Source organism: Lupinus angustifolius, chromosome LG17, assembly GCF_001865875.1.
Source record: "Lupinus angustifolius cultivar Tanjil chromosome LG17, LupAngTanjil_v1.0, whole genome shotgun sequence".
Taxonomy (NCBI): domain Eukaryota; kingdom Viridiplantae; phylum Streptophyta; class Magnoliopsida; order Fabales; family Fabaceae; genus Lupinus; species Lupinus angustifolius.
In genome coordinates this window covers 17982119-18001667 of record NC_032025.1, presented here as the reverse complement: position 1 = coordinate 18001667, position 19549 = coordinate 17982119, and the positions used below count along the sequence as shown (strand labels likewise).

Here is a 19549-nt window from a genome sequence, read left to right as displayed (position 1 = left end):
TAATCTCAATGACATTTGTGTAATCTTGGAGTACTGTCTGGAGATAGGATTTGGTGCAAAAATATAATATCGATATGAGACAATTTTGACTCTTTGGTTAAATGTTAAAACTTCAAACTTATTTGTTTTGTAGTTCCTAACATTCGTGTGTAATCTCAATGACATTTGTGTAATCTGGGAGTACTGTCTGAATATAGAATTTGGTGCAAAAATATAATATCGATATGAGACAATTTTGAGTCATTGGTTAAATGTTAAAACTCCAAACTTATTTGTTTTGTAGAGTGAGTTGTGAACTTGTGTCATTTATTTATATTTTGCGGTTGTTAAGTGATACTTTTGAATTGATATGTGTTTTATAATTTAGACTTTTTATTTATTAAAGACTTAAAGTTCTTTGTTTATGTAAATTTTGAGTATATTATGAATATGAATTATAAATTTGAGTATTTACCTGTTTGGAATTTTTTTGTTATAGGTTTATATATATAAATATAAGTAAGTATATCTGATTTAGTCGGCATGCGGTGTAATTACTGAGGTTGAACCACTGTATTACTATATCAATACTCTGAACGGTTTTTAATAACATCACTAGTTGAGATGCATTAGTGAGCATAAGACCTTTATTTACATCCCTCTGAGCTGGAAAGAATAGGCGGATGATAATAAATATTGAACTTTTATTTTATTTTAATAATTTAATAAGAATATTTAACGATTGGAACTGCACATATGATCAATAATGTGTTTTCTCTTTCTTTGATTTGATATACAGAAGAGGACATAGGACTATTACTTCCATATCTCAAGTAAGAATGAGAGAATGTGATTAACATTCTTTCTTCCTTCTTAATCTTTATTTAAAAAAGTCACCACAATGAACAATTTTTTTTTACTCATAACATAAGAGATAATAAAAATAGAGACAAGAGAATGTGTAAATAGAGACAATAAAAATAGATAATAAATAATAGGAACATGAGAAATATAAATTTTTGTGAGAGATAAAAATAAAAATACAATTTTAGCTCTTTAATAGATAATAAAAAGTAGTAAATATATATACAAGAGTATGTGTAAATTATTTTATGTTATTAATGCGAATATCATCTTAATATGAGTGGATGAAGTATTACTAACTTAATTGATTTATAATTAACTTTCAAACCTCTAGAATCTCATTCAAATATCAAAATTATCTAATTTGAGCATAAAATTATTTTCTGCATTTTTGTTCGCAACAACGTGATGGGATTCTAAATTTTAGGGAGATTATTATGAAATCATATCATTTTCATTACCTCCTCTTTGTTATGGAAGTCAAGAGGCCGAATGCAATAAACATAAAAAAAGAGTCTTTCTCTAATATTTATTATAAACAAAAATAACATCCACACTTTTATTTTAAATATAATCAAATATAACTCCATTTATATATTTTCAGTTTCATTTATTAACTACATAATAAAAAACTCCTTATAGTCGTATATCATATTTTCCTTACTTTTTTCCCTCCTAAAATGTTTTATACTACTATTATGTATTTTCTTACACTATATCATTACTTGTTATACATTTTATATTTTAATAATTTAATACTAATTAGAGATTGACATTTATATTTTGTTATATTAAAAAGTAATAATGATTGAACATTAGAGGAGATTGTAATCTTTTTTTCACATCCAAACTATTTCTTTCTCTTTTCCATTTCATTTCTACTATTACTTATTCGTCTTTCCCCTACCTCTTCATCTCTCACATAGGAGTGTAAGTATGTAACTTCATATAAATCTTGGTGGGTGAGTAGTCGGATGAGTAAACATATAAATTTTATGATCTCACTTTTTGTAACAAAACCTTAATATAATCACTTCACTTTCCTTTATGTAGTTGTTTAATTTAAAATTGAAAAAACTAATTGTTTCACCCTAGTCATTGTTTGCATTAATCTATCTATATTATTTAACGTTTACTATTACTCTAAGAATTACTATATTTTTCAGCCATAAAAGTTTTGTGATACTTTTTTCACTAAATTTTGATATCACAATTCAATTTATTTGAATTTTAATTTTTTCTATTATAATTAAAAAAATCTAAACTTTTTTATAACTTTTAAATATTTTTTTAATAAAAAAACTCATATAGTATCACTATTTGATTTCGCTATTTTCAGTGGAAAAATCAAATTCGAATTCAAAAAAATCATTTCATTTTCTATAATTTTTAAAATATTTATTATAAAAAAATTCACATAGTATTATGTTTCGGTTTCTTATTTTCATTAGAAAATTCAAAATTATCATTTATTTTTCTTGTGTGTTTGAACATGCAAATACATATGTAATATATGTGTTTTTAACAATACAAATGTAACTATCATGTGTATTTTTAACTATGTGAATGCACGATCAACATATGTTTTCTTAGCAATGTAAATAGAGAAAAAGATGTATGCACTGACAGTCTACAAGATTTATACAGTTTCATTGTATCATTCACCATTGATATTTACCTTGTGAATGTACTGTCACATGTGTTATTAACAATACGAATGCACAAATAACATACATGTTTTTAACTATATGAATGCACAAGTAACATGTATATTCTTAATAAGTAAATACACGTGCAATATGTGTTCTTAATTATGTTGGATAAATAATTCATAATGCGAACAAGGAACTTGCTAATTTTTAATCGAAACAAATTTTCATATTACCATAATATGTATAATGATGTGTTATTGTATATTTTTATTAAATCAAAATAATTAATTGATGTTTAAATTTTTATATCTGAAATCATTTAAATTTGTTAATACGATGAAGTAAATGAGTACTTGTTACTCTCTCTGGTTTACACGTTGCCACCAAATGGACACATATTTGATTTGATTTATTAGAGGAAAAATATGTATGTGTTAATAGTATGTGAGTTTTATACACTATTATTATATTATTTATTTTTAATTATTATTTATGTTCCAAAAGTTAATCTAAATGAATGATACTACACTAACTATATTTAAATCTTTATACGGTCGGTGTATTATTATGTTGATTAATGGGATAAATATTAAATGAGGAGTTGGAATATGCCAACGATTCCTTCGCGGTGATGTTGTAAATGAAGGGCCAGGAATGAAGGTTGTGATATATATTAATAATAATTAGACCAAAAGTATAGTCTTGTTTTGTGATTGTCTCTCTTCACTTTCTCATCTCTCAATTCATTCAATCTTTGAATCAATCATGGTGAAAGGGCCAGGTCTCTACTCTGATATTGGAAAGAGAACTAGAGGTATTTTATTTATTTATTTATTTATCTAATTTTGTTTTGTAATTTATTTATCTGATTCATTCACTCTCATCAATTTTTAATTTCAGATCTTCTCTTCAAGGATTATCAGAATGACCACAAGTTCACTATTACCACTCACACTTCCACTGGACTCGTATCTTTCTTTTTATTCTCCCTTTTTATACCGCTATTTTCATCTTTAGGGTTTTTTGTTTGTCTCTTTACGATTACAAAAAATATAACTGATTTTGTCGACAATTTTTTTGTACTACTAAGAGTATGTATCCTCGTTCTTTTGCATAAGAAATTAATAGCTTTCGTGGGTGGGTGGTTGTCCCTCCTCACAAGTGTTGCTTCTGGTAATCGAAACCTTGACTACTAGACTACCACCTTGTTGGTGATTTTGTCGACAATTAATATCAATGATACCTTAAACAATGTTATTGATTCAGAATTTGTCAACAGACGTTATATATATGTCATTAATCCATAACCTGATAATCACAAATTAAAGAACAACGAGTATAATATCTATATACGATTACGGTAAAGATTTATACACAGTCAATAATACATCGTACATCGTTCATTTGGATTACTTTTTTTGTGTGTCTGAAGAGAATGATACATCTATGTCATTGCATACATCTTTTACTCAATAATTAAATTAAATACTTTTATCATTTCCTTACAATAAAACAATTAGGAAAGATTTAGACTTTATAGATCAAAACATTATGGTGTCGTTAAATCTATGTAGTTGTACTCGAATTTTGGTTGTAAGAGGTTCGGTATGATTGTTTGTTTTCAGGAAATCACATCAAGTGGAGTGAGGAAGGGTGAGGTATATCTGGCTGATGTTAGTACTAAGCTGAAGAACAAGAACATCACAACTGATGTCAAAGTCGACACTAACTCTAACGTAAGTTCAATTTTAGTGTGTAAAAGATTCTTTCTTGATCTTTTTTCTCAATGATGTCGAACAATTTTTCGACATTAGAAACTTCATGATATGTTTCGACATTAGAAACTTCATGATATGTTTCAACATTGAAGCAGAAAACTAAGGTTGGGAGTTGAGTTCGGTGGAATTATTGTTGTTCCCTGTTTCCTTTTTCTCCACTGTGCTGCACTGAGCCTCCAACACTTTTCTTCACTTTTCTCTTCATTTGACATTTTTGCTTTGCATTTTTTCTTCTTGCAAACAATGCATAGATATTAACCCCATTTTTTGGTAGTTTTTAATAGAAGTTTTGAAATTTTGTTATGTTGATATGTATTCTGTGTGACTGTGCTTAACCATTTCTGTTATGTAATCCTCTTGTACAGTATTGTTATCAGGCATATACAACAGCAACAACAACAACAACAACAATCAAGCCTTTATTTGTATTAGGAATATTAGCATTTTTTTTATGAAATTGACTATTGTAAACGAAAGTCCATGTTAATTTTTGTGTATCTGGCTGAATACTTTGCAGCTACTTACAACTGTTACTGTGGATGAACCTGCACCTGGACTGAAAACAATTTTTAGTTTCATTTTTCCTGATCAAAAGTCAGGCAAGGTAAATAAGCATTTTTCGTTTGTCCTATCTTTTAAATTATTGTTTTTATTCATCTATTGCCATTAGTAACACTTCAAATTGTCCTGAATGATGGACGTTCTTTCTGTGTCTGTGTCGTGTTTAATAGGTGGAACTCCAGTACCAGCATGAGTATGCCGGAATCAGCACCAGCATTGGGTTGACAGCAAGTCCCATTGTTAACTTCTCCGGTGTGATTGGAAACAATTTGGTCTCTATTGGTACAGACCTTTCATTTGATACTGCCTCTGGCAACTTTACCAAAACCAATGCAGGGCTGAACTTCACTCATTCTGACCTTATCACATCTCTAACTCTGTAAGAAATTCCGAAGAGGGTTATCTATTTTCTTATGCAACTTGAATTGTTCTTCTGATTTATTTGTGTGCCTTTTTTGTTGGTGATTGTAGAAATGATAAGTTTGACACCCTTAATGCCTCGTATTACCACATTGTGAACCCGCTGACTAGTACTGCTGTCGGTGCGGAGCTTTCTCACAGCTTTTCCAGCAATGAGAATATACTCACCATTGGCACCCAGCATGCAATTGACCCCATAACCTTGGTGAAAGCTCGGGTCAACAACTTCGGAAAGGCAAGTGCTCTGATCCAGCATGATTGGAATCCAAGAACCCGTTTCTCTCTTGTTGGCGAGGTTGATACCAGAGCCATTGAGAAGAGTGCAAAGGTTGGTCTTGCTCTCGCCCTCAAGCCTTAGAAAACTTGTTGATTTTATGGGTGGAAGCAGTTAAGTTTAGTGGTTGAGCTTCACTGCCCCAATGAACCTTGTGCTTCATTTTGGAGCTATTAATTTCATTTGTATCTTGGTGGGCTTAACTTGTAAAATAAGAAGCACAAACAAATTTTTATCTTGTCTTTTGTTCAACAAACACATTTGAGTAAGTTTTTTGAGCATATAAGGTGATTGATGGTTGTGCAAACATATTGGCTGCATTTCTAAGCTCTGATTTAGAGATCTAGGCTTGAATTTGTGCTCTGGTATTTGCTAAGTTTGTAAAAAGCATCCACTGCCTAATGAAACCAGTGACTAAAACATAGTCATGATGAAACCAGAGAGATAATATTCAGTGGTAAAGATAAACATACATACAAGGTTATGAAATCTCTGGAGTTCAAGTAAATTGATGAAGCCTAATAAACTCAACTCGAATTGTGAATTTCACTATAAACTAGTAATAGTTACTAATCTTCAATGTTATTTAATAGAGTTAATACCTCATTTTAGTCTCTTATGTTTTTCGATTTTATCAGTTTGGTCTTTTAAAAATTCAAAAATCCAAAATGGTATCTAAATATTTCAAATGTAGGTCTATTTAGTCTTTTTTAAAATATTTTAAAACATATGATATAGACTAATTTAACCTAAAAATAACTAATTTGACCCATATTTAACAATTTTAAGGACCATTTTGGGTTTTTCGATTTGATGGACCAAACTAGTCAGATTGAAAAACGTGAGGGACTAAAATGAGTATTTACTCTTTTAAAAACATGTTCAAGGACCTAAACAGATTCTAACTTCATAGCAATGAAAATACAAATAATAAAGTATAAACATGTCTCCCTCATTGTTTTCAGCCACCATTCACAACATTGTTCCAAACAACATGAAAACTTTGACAATCTGACAGAGACATAATTTTGACACAACTGGCTAATAAGCTAACCAAAAGCTTGTAAATAAGAACTGAAGAACTAAAAGCTAAAAAGCCAGCTGATTTAATCAAAACTGATGCATAGTAGCTTGATAAGCTTCATCTGCCCTTTACATTTTTCCCTTCTAAGAAAGGAATCAACACTTAACACATACATCTAGGCATTGAATGCTTATAAAGCTAAGTACTGAAACCTAAAAGCTAATAAGCCAGTTAATTTAATCAGAACTTTTTTATAGTAGCCAGAAAAGCTTAACCTGCCCTTATATTTTTCCCTTCTAAGAAAGGGATCAACACTCAACACATACATCATCACATAAAACAGCAACCATCTCTTGCTCTCAAGTTGCTCATCAACAAATGGCTTAACAGAAATTACATCTATACTTAGGAAATAAGAAATGATGAAAAGAAAAAAAGGGTCATAAGGAAAATGAAAATCCATCAACTGTATCTATGCCTTCGCATTGGGTTTTGGTGATTGTTGAGGATACTGGTGATGATATGGAGATGCATGAGTACCATTTGATAATGAAAGGCTCCTCTGCTGCTGGCCATTCCGGGTGAGCAATGCACCGCCTTGTGTTTGCCCGTTTCTAGTATTCGGGCTTGCGCCACATCGGTCGGCTTGCATTGTCTGGAAATAATATGATGAGCTAGCCATGTCCTTAAGGTTTGGTAGAGGCTTCAAAGCTTCTACGACTTCACTCATTAATGGTCTGGCTTTCGGATCTCTACTAAGGCAGTGGGCAGCGAGATGAGCAGCTTTCTGAGCTCCTTTAATCGAAAAATGACCTTCCAAGCGAGGGTCAATCAACCGGTAGAACCTTCTTCTCTCTCCTAGATGTGGTCTAGCCCATTCCACAAGGTTATGTTCACCGTTGGGCCGGTTTTTGTCCATTGATCTTCTACCAGTCAACATCTCAAGCAGTACAACTCCGAAACTGTACACGTCACTCCTTGATGTAAGATGTCCTGCCACAAAAACAGATCGGATTAGTTGACACAAATGTCGGATTACGCATTTGGCAAAATATAATCACAATACTAAAGTTGTTTTGGTAGGAAATAAGCATACTTTTGAAGCTTAAGTTTTGGGATGATTGTTCAGATATTGATAATCTGAACTAAACTCTGGCAGAATACAATAGAAGTACAGGTTTGTAAGTTATAAACATTTTGAGAATGCAACAATTGCCAATTCTAAATCCATAGACACAATTGGTCATCACAAAACAAATTGCAGACAACTCCAAGTAAATTAGGATTTCAATCCTTAATCTGTCCATAAGAAGAAAACAATTAACATTGTAGAATAAAGGTCAAGAACATTGTTACAAAATATTTTTGCTCAGCAAGTTTAGAGCTATAATAATCATCAAGGTCAGAATAAATGAAAATGGAGGTCCAATGCACGAAGCTCCCACTTAGTGGGGTCTAGGGAGGATCAGAACAAATTAATTCAGAAATAAAACGGACCGAAAAAATAGTCAAATAAAAACATGGAAGGATTAGCATGCATTAATTCGCTGAAAAAAAACAAAGAAAAGTCGCAGATTTGGACATGGCATATTCAGCTAAACTTACCCGTCATGACATATTCTGGTGCTGCATAACCATAGGTTCCCATCACTCGAGTAGACACATGGGTTTTATCACCTTCTGGACCATCTTTTGCGAGTCCAAAGTCTGAGAGCTTGGCATTGTAGTCCTGAATCCTTATGTTGTTAGGAATATTGAAATGAAAGGAAATAGGAAAATGTAATCTTATTGGAACTTTTGGCACTTACTGCATCCAACAGTATATTGGATGTTTTGAAATCCCTATATATTACGGGTCGTTCAGCTTCCTCGTGAAGAAAAGCAAGACCCTGTGCAGCACTTAGTGCAATTTTCATCCTAATGGACCATGGAAGAGGCAGGGATCCTACATAAGATATCATTATTACATGAGAACATAAAAGTAGATATAATCCAAACAAATGGTATAAAGCAGAAGTTTCAGGTTCCAATAGATACTCGACACATTTTAGAGAAAGTTAACCCAACAAAAAAAACATGTGAGATACCCAGTAAACACAAGGTAGTTATTGATGAAAACATGGTTACAGACAAAGTAGTTATTGATGAAAGCGTGGTGTTAAAGAACAGGTAGTTATTGATGAAATCATGGTTATAGAAAAGGTTGTCAAATCACAATTCAAATCATGAATCTTTAGGCAAAATTTGAGTAATAATTGTAAGGAATCATAAGATTCATAAACAAAATAAAAAAATAAGTTAGAGTAAGTCATTTGAATGTTATATTACGTATAAATGTTCAGCATCTGAATATGAACAATAGAAGGAGACGAGATTTTTTGTGAGTTGGTACAATGACTAGTGACTTGCACAGCCAATCTATGGTTTAAATAGAGAAAATAGAACCATTGATCCGTTCTATATGTAGATTTCACTAATGTCTACCAATTTTAATGAAATTCAACCTCTTTTAACATTTAGCCTATCTCACTTTAATAGGAATTTAACATTTTACCATTTAGAATCAGATTTTTTGAATTTTCAAAGTCATATCAGACTTAAAGACATTGCTGTTAAATGAAGCGAAGTACAATGTATATTTAAAATGAAACTGAACGCATAAGAAAAGATGAAATGTATGGTTTGACTAAGTAAAATGAAAATAAAGGGGAACTTCAATCTTGGTTGTGCCAGACCCGTTTCAGAGCACAGAGCCGATTGAGAACTCGCAGAAATCCAGTAGCTCGATTTGATCTCTGCTGGTGATTCACAATTTGACATTGCATCAACCGATTCCCACAATTCAAGTAGCAAACTTGGCCACCCTCCGATTCTAGCTATTGATGAATACCATTTCTCCTCAGACTTTGTGTCATCTCTTATGTGTCTTATCTAAATAGTACGATTTTGATAAACATGATTATATTGGTATAGATGGTTATCGAAATTGCTGATTCACGATCTGACTCGTATGAAATCACGCAAGTCTACAGAGAAACAATACACATCAGTAGCTAGAATAGGAGGGTGACCAGAATCGCCCCTTGAATCGCTGTAATCGCTCAATAGGCATTGTATCATGAATGGACAGCAGAAAGCGATTCACGTTTCTTCATATACGGATATACCCAAGCGAGTTTAACGTTCCGAAATGGGTTTCCCATGACTCATAGCGAAACTGCCTCTTCATTTTTTTTCCTTTTATTAATTTACTAGGCCAAACTTTTGAACTGTGCATTTTGTCTTATCTAATGTGTAAATGATTTCAGTGTTTAATGAATGACGCATTGCGTTTTGTATGTACTTTAGTCAGATATGACTTTGAAAATTGATATATCTAATGATTCTAATCATAAACGGTAAAATATTAATTCCTATTAAAACGAGATAACCCAAACATTGAAAGAAAATGAATTGTACTAAAATTGATAGGAAATTAGGCATCATAGAAATCTACACAGCATATTGATGCTTTTAACTTTTCTATTTAAACTACATACTGGCTGCAAGTAAATTATAAAAGTATGCTTCTCCTTCTATTCTCTTTTATTCTTTCTCATTCAGTTTTCATCTTTCCATGAATTTTAAATTGAATATTGTAACGGCCGACACTCCATGATTTATGAATTTCACTTTTATTCATATATTGAGCATACATGTAATATAACATTCAAATATATATATTGTTATTTTTTGTCGTGTTCATGAATCTTATGTTTCAATACAGTTCACAATTCAAAATTTGGCCTAGAGATTCACCATCTGAATCGTGATTTGAAATCCTTGTTACATTAGTTCTAATTCTAAACATGTCATTCTTAATTAGGCCAAAAAGTGTAGTAATTATTATTAGAAAAGATAATTAGAAACGAATAAGTCCGAAAATAGTAACTTACTCCTAAACAAGTGATTTTCCAGACTTCCACGAGGCATGAAGTCATACACTAGCAACCTTTGATCATCCTCAATGCAGTAACCTATAAGTTTAACAAGGTTTGGATGAACTAGATCACCAAGAAAATTTACTTCGGCCTGTCACACAAATCAAACAAGAAACTAAAAGTGAATAAAAAAATCTATAGGTTTCAGCATAGAAAAGATTATATCGGTAAAATTACAAACCAGCCATTCTTTATGACCCTGAAGCCCATCGTGATTGAGGGTTTTCACAGCAACAGTAAGCCCTGTGCCAGGTTTCACCGGTCCAGTTCCATTTTCTTCGATCCATCCCTTGAACACGCAACCAAACCCGCCTTCACCAAGAAGACTCTCAGGCCGAAAATTTCTTGTTGCTAGCTTAAGATCATTGAAAGAGAATTTTCGAAGCCTTGAAGCAACTTTAAGCTCATCTTCAAGTTTCAAAGTGGATGCATTGCTTTCGGTATTACTGGTGGTTGTAGAAGAGACTACAGCAACTGCCGGTTGGTCTCTACTTGTATCAATAGTTGATTTACTTTCAGCTAATGAGAAGTAATGATCAGCAAATAAAAAATTAATTAGAACAAGCAATAAATAGCAACATGAAGTGAAATAACTCCCAGCCAATCATGCCTAGGGGAAGGGGATGGCACAAGAGAATGGGCCATGATTTACGAAGCATGGATACGACACGTAACACAAATAGATGCGACACAGACACGAGGATACGCCAAATTTTGAAAATTATATGACACGGCAAGACTACGATACATGAAATAAAATTAATATAAGGCCAACATAAAAGCATAAATCTTAAATGAAAATAGAGGAATGATGTTTCGAACGTTACACGAGTCATTGTATACAGAATAAACTACTAATGCTCATCTAATTGTCGTGACATGTCCATCTATTATAACGGTATAAAAACAAAATGTAAATTTAATAAGTTGTAGAATACAATTAGAAATGTCCATGAAGCGTCTGATACAGATACGTCTCAGACACAAATGCGACATGAGAAGGGCAACTACTTTGAAGTGTGTGTACTTCATGGAGGACGGTTATGCCTTCGTAGTTCACACAAAATCTTAAACAAAGCACCATCTGTATTTTAACACACCAACGTTCCAAGTGCTTTTTCGTACATAAAAGTTTTGAATAAGCAGGAACTATGAGAAACTCAAATTTCTTAACTTAATAACAAGTAATGAATCTATACAACATGTTCAACTTTATATGATCAAAACAAATCACGAAAAAACGTGGCGTGGATTATATAATAAGAACTACAATTGTTCTAAAGAGAAAATGTTGTTACCATAATTAGTACTGGTACCACTAACTGAGCTATCAACTTTGGATTTTGAAGAAATGCAGCTACCAAAGAACCTGAACCTAAGCCAACACCTTACACTCTTTTCTTCTTCTTCTTCTTCTTCTTCCAAAACCTCATTTTTCTTTTTCTTCTTCTTATTCTCCTTTGATTTAGACACATCCAAAGACTCCAATACCTTAGCCATATCTATGAAGCCCTAAAGAGAAATCATCAAAACCCAATTCCAAACACACCCCACAATGCAAAACATCCCAAAATCATATACAACACTAGAATCAGATGACAAGTAAAAATCACAACTTTACTACTCAAAACACCTTAACAGAAGAAACTGAACAAACCCCAAAAATTTAAAGAGATAAAAAAAGAAAGGGGTTACATCAGAGGACGTAGATCAAAACCCAGAAAGAGAAAATGAGTTGAAGGAACCCTAGATTGAAGAAGAGAGTAAATGTGAACCAAAAGAAGAAGACAGAAAGCTATGCTGAAGAAAAGACAGAGAAATGTGAGAGATGTTGTTTGTGTCTTCTGTGTTTGTGTCCCTCCTATCATCTGATTAATGGAAATTTGGAAACTTTCTCAAAACATGGGGTAAATTAAATATATTTTTTCTGAATCTAATTCTCAACTTTGTAGTTGTATTCATCTTATATCACTTCACTAATATTTTGTTGGTTGGTAAATTAAATATAGAATAAAGTATTTTATCATGTAAGAATTTAGTTATCTTCTTCCGTCATTAAAACAAACGATGACATATGTATGTTTAATCATTTTCTATAAAATATTTTTAAAATTAAATAAAACAGTATATATATCCTATGTCATATTTTTACTACCTAAATAATAATAGTTATATCATACTATGAGGAAATACTTTATTCTCAATTAAATAATTACATAGTTAATATTTTAAGTTAAATAAAAAATAAACTCTTTAGAACATTAAAATTATGGATCCTCTCTCTTTCTAAATATTTATGAAACCACTTTTTGGAGTATTTTGATTTTATGAGGACTAGCGTGTTGACATGCACTGTTGTGTCTGTCAATCCGCTTTCCTATCGTTTGTAATGTATAGTTGTATTTTATTGAATCAAATATAATTTTTTGCGCTAATTTACGGTTGAATTTATTCAATTGGTCTAATATTCATTTTTTTAAATACACTTTTAAAATAAGAAGATAATAAAAATATAATATTATATGGTTTCTTTGGTAGAAATAAAAAGATATTGAGGGCAAAATAGGAAAATACAAATTACACTATGATGAATAGTTATTTTGTGTTTTCCCTTTATTATTAATTAATAGTATAGAAGTATAGGTAATAAATAAATATTTTATTTGGAAAAGGTTATACTTCCCAATAATAACTCTTCTATGTTAGTAGGCTAGATAAAAATAATTACTTAATCACGTTTTACAAAAGTGATTTTAGACTAACATTTTAGGTTATTAATTTGAATGTAATTCTCCCAAAGCTGCAACTTTGGAATTTAAACTCAAACATAATATTTTTACTTTTTCAAAATGGAGAAATATTAAGTTATTAACGATGAATTGAATAGAAAGTTTGAATTGGAAAGAGGTGTGTATTAGATATATTTAGGACTGATGTACTTAATTTTTCAATAAAAACTTATTGATTGGATATAAATAGGGTCTCATGGTTGGAGTTAGGCATTCTATTTTAAAGTTTGTATCATTTTATGTACATTTATTTTTAATTGGTTAGAAAAATAAAAAGTAACTAAATATATTTTGTAACCAATGAAATACATGAAGTTATATACATTTTAAGAGAGTGTTTAATGTTGATTAACCAAATAGAGAATTAATATCTGTAAAATTCCTTCACTTCTCATGGAAGTAAACTTTGATCCACTGCTTAAATGTGGATGTTATCTAGTATATATACTATATATATATATAAAGTATATATTTTTTTTGTAAAACATGTGTGTTTTTACACATATAATAATATTTGTAGAGTGTTTTACCACCAAACTCAATAAAATACGTAAACAAAGTAAAGATAAAAAATATACATAGTGTAATAAATGTTAAAATAATGTATTTTTTATTTTAATTAAATATAATATATTAATTATATAAATAACGGGTACCTGCGGGTACGGGTACCATAATACTCGTACCCGCCTGTATGTACAACGGGTATTTTTAAAAATCCGTTTATAATACCCGCGGATACCTGTTTGTGACCCGTACCCGTACCCGTACAGGTTTTACCCACGGGTATCTATGGGTATGGGTTTTTTTGCCATCCTAGGATTGAAGGGGAGGGAGAATGGTGAGATTTGATTATTATTTATTTGGCCATTAACTTGGGTGAAAATAACGGTAGAGATTGTGTTGGTATCAATGAGAGTTTCTCGAATTATTCTCACACGGGTAATACCTCGAACATCTCAAAGCCATCATTCTAGTCTATAATAAAAGGATTTCATAATTAGGTGAATATGTAAGTTCAAATTCTTGGAAATGCACTCTCTCCACAAAGATATAAAAATACGGGAGGTATCAACTTACTTCAAGAAAGAGTACTTATCCTGATTATTAATTTTAGGAAAATTTAATGGTTTAGATTTACTTATTAATTTAAACTATTGAATTTCTCTAGAATTGATGGCTAGGATAAAGAATAAATTTAAAAAACTTACACTTGGAGTAAGTGGATCCCGAGTGATAAAAATATATGCCTATCATAGAGGTAGTTATTTTAATTTAATATATAACTTATTTATATTAAAATTTTCTATTTTTAGCCCGTTTAAGTTTTATATATAAAAAAACAACATTGAGAGTGATATGTTTTTAGTTTTAAGAACATAATATTTTTTTTAAGAGTATAATATTTATGTACTATAAAGATTTATATATAGTTAGTACATCATTCATTTGTATTATTTTTATTTAAAAGTTAATGATGATGAAAATGAATAGTTCATGAGACAATGACATTATAAAAATCTCATACATTTTTAGTGTATACATTTTTTCTGATTTTTAAATCGATCATATAGATTTTCAAATATAATATAAAATTTATTCAGTGTTAGTGTAAAGATTTATACATGATTAGTACATTATCCATCATTTATTTTATTACTTTTTGTTCAAAAGTCAATGATGATTTAATATAAATGATGTATGATATAGAAATAGTGTATAAAGCTCATGTATTATTAGTGCATATATTTTTGGGTCCACATATGTTGTCACACTGTGTTGTGCCACTTCATGTACCAGAAGATATGATTGATAAAAAAATATATTAAATAATTACGATTTTAACTTATAATTTTTTCTAACCAATCAAAAATTATTATACATAGAGTGGTATAAAAAGTGAAACAAGATATATGTCTTTCAAATATTCCTTATAAGTTAACTTTGGGGCTTAACCTTATTTTTAAATCAGTCCTTCATAAGGTTTAATGAACAAAAAGAAAGTAATAGGAATAAATCAAAAACAAAAAATAATTTAGAAAATCAATTTAATAGTTTTATTTAGGGGTGAGCAAGACCCGACCCGTAGACCCGTCTCTACCCAATGACTTAGAGACGGGTCTGACCCGTCCAAATAAATAAAAAGGACAGATCAGTCGTCAAAAAAGGAAAAAAGAAGAAGAAGGATTCGAGTCTATGTTTGAGTCACCCGACCCGTCCCTTATAGTTATATATCAAGAATAGTTGAATAAGTACATATCAATACTCATTATGTTTAGCCCATGTAACTCAAATACCTACAAGCTCACACACCATATTCACACCACTAATCATATGATCCTTATTCCTTGGCGTTTGTTTTTGTCCTCTTTTTGTTTCTCACTTTCTTTTGTTCTTTTCTCTGTATAATCGGTTAGCTGGAATTGAAATATCTGCGAGATCCGGATGTATCGCTTAAACAAATCATTGGAATTCCCAAAGTGATACATCCTCGAAGAGTAGTATATTCTTCCTGTTGATCAAAGATTATTACAATATTGGGCAACCCGGTCATATATTTAATATCGCCCTTACCCATTTTCTCATTGTTTAATTCTTCTGAATAGTGAAAGACTACTGCAACGAGAGTAAATGACTCATGTTTGTAATAATTTTTAGTTTGAAGAATGCAATTTACGGTTTGTAGTTTATATACTCATGTATGTGAGATGTATGTTGTAATTGAGGTTATATACATATTGTGATAATTTTGATTGTGCATGCTTACATATTTGAGAAAAAAATCTACGTTTATCATTTTGTCATTTTCAAACTCAGACTCGTCTCCGTCTTATTTTGGACTCGTCCCTCACGCGTCTAATCCTAATTAGGGACGAGTTCGGATTCAAAAATTGACTTAATTAATATTTAACAACGGGTGAGAGACATGCTTAACCCATCCCAACCCGTCCCATGCTCACCCCTAATTTTATCCATGGTTTTCTATATTGTTCTTCATTTGTATATATAATTGTTATTATTAGCATTATTATTTTATCAACCACGACAACAACTGTGACGGTCTACTTGAGAATCCAACCAAGCTTTATAATATCGGAGTAACTCATTATTGGTCACGTTCACAAATTTTGTCCCTATTTGGAATGTTTGTTTTTTATTTCAACCTACAATTTTTCCATAAAGGATTAAATTATTAAGCACTTTGGTTTTATTTTAGTACGGTTAAAGCGCTAGCAGGTTGATAAGAGAAGATATATAGTATGTAATGGAAGGGGAGAAAAAAAATGTACAGACTCATACCGTGTGAATTTTATATATTGTGTATAAATCTTTACATTAATAATGTATAAATATTACAATAATAAATATCTATTACTTGATTGGTTGATGAATCAGTACTTCAATCTCATAGATAGACTAATAAAGCTCATTTTAAAATGACCACATTACATATTATTTGGTAAAAAATCACTATTTAAGTATAATTAGTGGTGCCGGTTTAAAGAAGACTGTCAGCATATTAGATACGTGTATTCACATGTGTATCTAATATAGCTTCCATTATTGGTATTAAACCAATAGCGATTAGTACAATATAAATCTTCTAATTGAGAAATTGGTTACATAAATAATTTCAAATTTATTAGTTTTTTCAAATCAAGATCTTTAATAGTTATTGAGTAGGAGTTTCACACATCGAAGGTTAACATGATTAACTGTTCTGCTAGTACTAAAGTATGACACCCATTTTCCTATTACTTCACATTGTTACACATTTTTAACATAAACACATTGTATCCAATCAGTAACTAGCCCGATATATTAAGCATGCATTTAGTATAGATTAAGCCTTTAGTTTCAGTTTATAAACTGTGATATTCAGTTTATAAACTGTGATATTAAACTATGACATTATAATCTATTAAGAATATGATTTGTTTATGATTGAGTATCTTAACTGAAAACTGAATATAAACTAATTTGTTTTGTTTGGATAAGGTAGAAAATTATTTTTTACATAGTAAATTATAGAAAAGGGTATGAGGTTATTTGTTTATGTTATGATTATTTTGGTTGTTTTTTATACTATTTAAATATACATTTTTTAATATTTACTATCATATATTTTTACTATATTTTTTTTTAAATTTTTTTAATATTGCATAACAAAGGCTAAAAAAATATATTAAAATAAAATACAATATAAAAACCAATATTAATATTAAAAAAGAACTTCACACATAAATAAATAGAAGTTGTTAAACTTGAATTACACATCTCACAAAATAAATAATACACAAATGTCAAGTTTTATACAAATTTTTTAATAATCTCATCCCTAATTGAATGTCGAACAAGACACTGATAAGTGCCAAAAATAACTAATTTTCATACCCTTTTCATGACACTTATCCTAAGCAAAAATGTGAAATTCAACTTAATTCAACACTTTTTAGATAAATTTTGTGTGTTTTGAATAATATGATTTTTTGATGATCTCTTGTCCAAGTTTTCTTTAAGTTTCGTAGGAAATTGGACCAAAAAGAATGCTTAGGCTTGAAGAAAGAAAGCTTGCTTCACCTTGAAGAAATCAAGCCAAAGTACATGACACATGTGTGCTTAAAACTAAGCATGGTTAGGTGTATGCTTAAACTTAAGCATGACTAAGCAACTTAGTCTTGGTTGGAAGAAATTAAAGTCAAAGAAAGATGCTCACAAAGTTGTCTAGCCAAGCAAAAAGTTGTCCAGTCAAGCACCAAACACCAAGCTAGGTCAAGCAGACAGTTGAGCATACACCAGGTCAGCTAGGCTGCTCAAGCAGGCAATTGAGCAATCACCAGGTCAACTAGGCTGCTCATACAGGCAGTTGAGCATGCATCAGGTCAGGCAGGCTGCTCAAGCAGGAAACCGAGCATGCACAAGGTTAGACAGGTTGTTCAAGCAGGCAGTTGAGCGTGCACCAAGTTAGCCAGACTGTTCAAGTAGGCAACTGAGCGTGGACCAGGTCAGCCTGACGACTGGCCCATCAGAAAAATGGTTGCTTGGCCTAGAAGAATGACTATGTTATGAATGATGTCACAAGCTAAGCAATCAACCAAAGCTAGCTTCTCAGCCAAGCAATCAATCAACCAAAGCTAGAAAGGTGGACATGCAACCCTCCCATTGCCTATAAAAGGCACACCCATTTCTTCACTTTTAAATCATTGTACATACCACTTTTCTTCTCATTTTTGGTTCTCTCTCATTTTAGGCTATTCTTAGGCTGTTTTTAGGTGTTTAGTTCATAGAAATTCAGAGAGAATAGAGTTGGAAAATGTGATGCAAAAGTTAATTTTGTAATCTCATTTGGGTCCAAAAGTATCTCATCATTGGATAGATGGCTCATGCTCCTACACATTGATTTGGATTATGGTGTAATGTTATTTCTTTTCTTCATTTTTATCATATTTTGATGTCAATACATTCAAGTTATTACTTTTGGTTAAGTTTTGATTCTTTAAGAAGTTCTTAATGCAATTTTAGTCTGATCACCTAAAACTTGATTTAAAGATCTAAAAATGCTTCTTCTTGTTGACAAGTGAACTAAAAAGTCTTAGTTCACTTGCCAATTCAAAGCATCTATTTTAAGCAACTTGTATTCAAGGCTAAACAATGTTAACGAGCCTGAAGTAGTGTGTGATAATCTGCTCCAACGAGTGGCAGTTAACTATTGTTTAGTATATTATGCAAGGTTTGAAAATCATCTTATTATACTAGGACACTAGATGAGGGATTTAGAAATGATGTTTGGAATTAATCAAAAAGTATAACACATAACTTGTTATAATGTTTTCAAAAATCATTTGAGTCTAGAAATAATTTCATATTCCAAACCAATCTTCTCCTCTTAAATTTTGAAATAGTTAGTTTCTTTACTTATTCTTGTTTCTTATTTGATGAAATCACCAAAACAGTTTTATGTTACTTTCTTACTTTTGATAAAAGATACAAAGTATGAGTATATTTCTGTTAGGCAATTCTTTGTGGTTCGACATAATCATATACTATACTACAATTGAATCTTGAAAGAGATGCAAGTGTAAGATAGTAAAGTGTTAACTTATAAATTTTATTTGTTGATAAAAAATTCCTAAAAATATAAGTTCAAACAAATTCATTGTTTGTAACTTTGTACATAAGAATAATATGCAATAAGTGCAATCCAATCAATGGATTGTTACTTAAACA

The 19549-nt window shown here is 30.9% G+C and overlaps 2 protein-coding genes across 2 annotated transcripts; one reads left to right on the top strand and one right to left on the bottom strand.

Annotated features, from left to right (window-relative positions):
- LOC109331391 (mitochondrial outer membrane protein porin of 36 kDa-like) lies at nt 3169–5835 on the top strand. Its single transcript, XM_019565838.1, has 6 exons — nt 3169–3309; nt 3396–3463; nt 4121–4231; nt 4791–4877; nt 5005–5213; nt 5306–5835. Exons 1-6 carry the CDS (start codon nt 3261–3263, stop codon nt 5610–5612), a joined length of 831 nt encoding a protein of 276 aa, XP_019421383.1. The 5' UTR covers nt 3169–3260; the 3' UTR covers nt 5613–5835.
- On the bottom strand, nt 6757–12387 carry LOC109331388 (probable serine/threonine-protein kinase PIX7). The gene is made up of 6 exons (XM_019565836.1): nt 11831–12387; nt 10714–11051; nt 10488–10623; nt 8361–8497; nt 8158–8281; nt 6757–7545 (listed from the first exon to the last, which is right to left on the bottom strand). Exons 1-6 carry the CDS (start codon nt 12030–12032, stop codon nt 7025–7027), a joined length of 1458 nt encoding a protein of 485 aa, XP_019421381.1. The 5' UTR covers nt 12033–12387; the 3' UTR covers nt 6757–7024.